The sequence below is a fragment of the Arachis ipaensis genome, chromosome B5, assembly GCF_059453495.1.
Source record: "Arachis ipaensis isolate K30076 ecotype BB chromosome B5, ASM5945349v1, whole genome shotgun sequence".
Taxonomy (NCBI): Eukaryota; Viridiplantae; Streptophyta; class Magnoliopsida; order Fabales; family Fabaceae; genus Arachis; species Arachis ipaensis.
In genome coordinates this window covers 5378037-5381743 of record NC_142440.1, presented here as the reverse complement: position 1 = coordinate 5381743, position 3707 = coordinate 5378037, and the positions used below count along the sequence as shown (strand labels likewise).

At 36.1% G+C, this 3707-nt stretch overlaps 1 protein-coding gene across 1 annotated transcript; it reads right to left on the bottom strand.

Annotated features, from left to right (window-relative positions):
• Window positions 1-465: 465 nt before the first annotated feature.
• On the bottom strand, window positions 466-2060 carry LOC107641647 (E3 ubiquitin-protein ligase BOI). The gene is made up of 2 exons (XM_016345129.3): window positions 1551-2060; window positions 466-1469 (listed from the first exon to the last, which is right to left on the bottom strand). The coding sequence occupies exons 1-2, from the start codon at window positions 1911-1913 to the stop codon at window positions 936-938; spliced, it is 897 nt and encodes a 298-aa protein (XP_016200615.2). The 5' UTR covers window positions 1914-2060; the 3' UTR covers window positions 466-935.
• Between the last annotated feature and the right edge of the window lie 1647 nt (window positions 2061-3707).

Sequence of the window (3707 nt, the reverse complement as noted above, 5' to 3'; positions counted from 1 at the left end):
GAAAACGCAGTCGAAACACACTTATTTTGCACCCTTTTTTATTAGCTCATCTATAAAACTCCCACCCTCCTTTCATTCTGACCAATTAGCACCCCCCAAAAGAGGTGTAAAGATTACCCACCTATGAAATTTCGCATGCAATCTAAGGTGGAAAAGAAAAAGTATTGGCATGATCACATTCTCAATTTTCACATATTTTACGAATACTATAAAATAAAAGCTATGAAAGCATATATTAAATGTTCCCAAAGTATGGAGAATTTCCCTAAGAAAGGAAACCCAAATAGCCTTGATAACAATTAACAAATTAATGCTTTCCTTGAAACTATGTGCACATCACTATTCCCCACCCTATAGTGGGTTGCTTGGAATGTGGACAGTAGTGTGTTCCAAAATCAATTCGTTCCCACCAAAAAAGAAACAAATAAACAAATTGGCTAGTAGCATCAACCATGGTGCTTGGAGTGGAATCTGAATGTGATATTTGTATATAATTTCAAAGAATCACGTATTAAAATAAAACTAGTATTTTCTTTTGACAGTTGTAAACAAAGCATGCAGAAACTTAATGCCGCACCCCATCAAAGCATCTATATGGATATGGATGCTCCACATTAACGAGAAGCTTCTCAACATTATGCACCAAGATTACCCCAAATCAAGTATATACCCAATATCAATTTAATGGAATTTAAGAAAATTAAAAAAAAAAAAAGAAAAGAAGAAAATGCCACTATAGCCATTTGGCCATTTACAATCACCAGAGGTAATAAGGTAATTCTACACGGGAAGACTAATATTATATTATAATTTTAAAATTTGAAAAAAAAAAAAAACTATCTCGAGTCACAGAAGACCGTCATGTACAAAAAATTAAATTAAATTTTTTCTTTTTACTATTTTTTTTTGTTCAACGAAACCCTATGAAATTGGGATTAAGAAAGAAAAACCTCAACGGTTGAATTTTTAACGGTGAGACAAACGGGGCAAGCACGGAAATGCTTCTCGCATTCGCCGCAAACGCAAAGGTGTCGACACGGCAGCACCACCACCGTCGCTACGCGCCTCTCGCACCCGCGGCACCTTGGACCTGCCGCCGCCACTCGCTCCGGGTCAACGTAGGCCGACTCGGCGTCCTCCGCGCACGACATTACCCCCGCGGCGGCGTCATCCGCCGTACCTGCAGCACCGGCTCCTCCTCCGGCGGCGGCATTCATGATGGCGTGGTGGAGCTGCGCCTGCAAGGAAGCGGCGGTGGCTTCCTGCGCTTTTGCCTTGGCCTGCCAAAGCTGAGCCTCGGCTGTAAGATGCGCGGCGCGTGCCTCTAACTCAGCGTTGCGGCGCGTGGCTTTGTGAACCTCTGTTTCTTTATCCCTCAAGCGTCGCGCTAATGTGTCCTCGGCGGCGGTTATGAGGGCGCGGAAATGGTTGTGTCTCTTATCCGCTAATGAACGGCGCAATTGCTCTCCCTATAGAAGATGTTCAACTTTAATACGACGAAAAGAAAGACGAGATTGAAATTGAAAAGAAGTGATAGATAGGATAGGTACCTGTGCTTGTAGGAATTGATCAATTTCGTGTCTCTGTTGTTTGATTTGGTCTGCTAATTGTTGGGATAATAGAGAAGAAGTTTGCTGCCATTGTAGTCTTTGTTGAGAAGAGAAGGATAAGCGTAGGCCAGTGGAGACTACATTTTGATTTTGATGCTGTTGTTGTTGAGGAGGAGGAGGAGGAGGGTTGAATTGATTCATGAGATTATTTGGATTTGGATTTGGATTTGGGGTTGGTTGTCTTGGTCTCTTACGGGAGAGTTGATGAGGTGGTTGTAAGGCAGAAGAATAGTCATCGTTATTATTACTGTTGTTTGTGTTGAGAAGGAGAAGATTGGATGGGTATTGAGCTTGAACGGCCATCTATCACAAAATCAAAATGAAAATGAACAAGCGGACTGACTCTCTTATTTACCAACGTAACGTACATGAGAGGCCACGCAGTAGGCAGCTCAATCTTTTTCTTCCCAATTTGCCCCTACCACACCCACCTTATTTAGCCTTTTTCCTTCCCTTCTTCTTCGCCTTTCACTTATTAAATAATTGCGTCAATGGATCCATGCCATGCCACCCGCGCCACCCTTTTCTATACTACACCTCAAAACAATTCAACTTTAGTGAAAACTCAGATCCAGTTATTTTTGTGTGCAGTTATTTTTCCCTATTAATGCCAACTCGTTCCATATAAATTACGTCAATTAATTTATTTTATTTAAAAACCCCAACCTTATAAAAATGTGAATACAAATTATGCTTTTCCCTTTGACATATATACATGCCTCTGCTGCAGGTTGCCTTACTTTTTTTTATATAAATCAAATTGAAGTTTCATGCCGTCTTAATCCAATGATGTTTGCATGACAAAAAAATGTTGATAAAACGTTTTATCAAACATTATTCATTGAAAAAACAACTCATATTATTATTAGGCTTGTTATAAGAAAAGGAGGAATTCGTTAATTGAATCTATCCAACCAAAACACAAATTCAATTTGTGTATAATAATTACGTTCACTTTTTCGTTTTCTTTTTTTTTTTTTATGATTAAACTACTGAAATAGTATTTGAAATTAAAATTCATATCACTAAAAAACTTTGACAAAGATTGGTAGCTTATTATCCGCGTCTTTACTATAGATTGATATTATAATATGAGGAGTGCTAGGAAGACCGCAACTTTTATGATTTGTAGTCATCAAATAGTCATTAATGATGATTTGAATGGTGTGAGATTACATCCAATGACTCACTTTTCTTTGCTGGTTACATGCTCACCAAAATTTAATAAAGTTGCTCGTCCCTAAACTTTTCCTTATAATATTTAGGTTGTTAATTATATTACGATACTTGAACCTTAAAACCAGTGTCAATAATGGTGGTAACGCTACGTTGAATTCTTTATTAGGTTTGAGAATGTTCAAACCTAACAGCTGTGTGTCAATTATCTTAACTATTAACCTTAGCTTGTAAATTGATGAACAAAGCATACCAAAATATCTCCGATCTAATTGGATTACGCGAATATATACAGCCATATATGTTCATTATTTCTCTCCTTAATAGTAACAGCTTTTTGCTTATCGGAAAGGATTTCAAATAGCCAAAACTAACGGAGCAAAATTTAACCCCATATAATTAATTAATAACTAACGCACACACAATGTACAACAGCAACACAAGAAACTTTCAAACCTGACATTCGTTATCGCTGCAACAAAATTGACTACATATACCTTAGCTTAATTAGCTTGTTATTTTTAGTTTACTTCTTTTTTTTCATATTCATTAATCAAATTAAAGATTGATTTGGAGCCTGCCAATATAGTGCTTCCTTTTCAAATCTGTTTACAATATGCTTTCAAACATCATCCTGTATCAACCAAATCAATATCATTTATGTTTACTCGGATATCTATCTCTCTCTCTCTATATATATAGAGCATGTTTATATGCTTATTATAATATTATAGTGATTATGGTATTTATGTAAGTATTGTTAAATCTAAAGTCATATTTTTTTAGGGTAAAATATATTTTTTGTCTCTGAAATTTTATAAAATTATTAAAAATATTCTTAAATTTTATTTTAATTTTAATTTTGTTTTAAAAATTTTCGATTGCATCAAATATACTATTGATGGCTAATTTTTAAAAAAA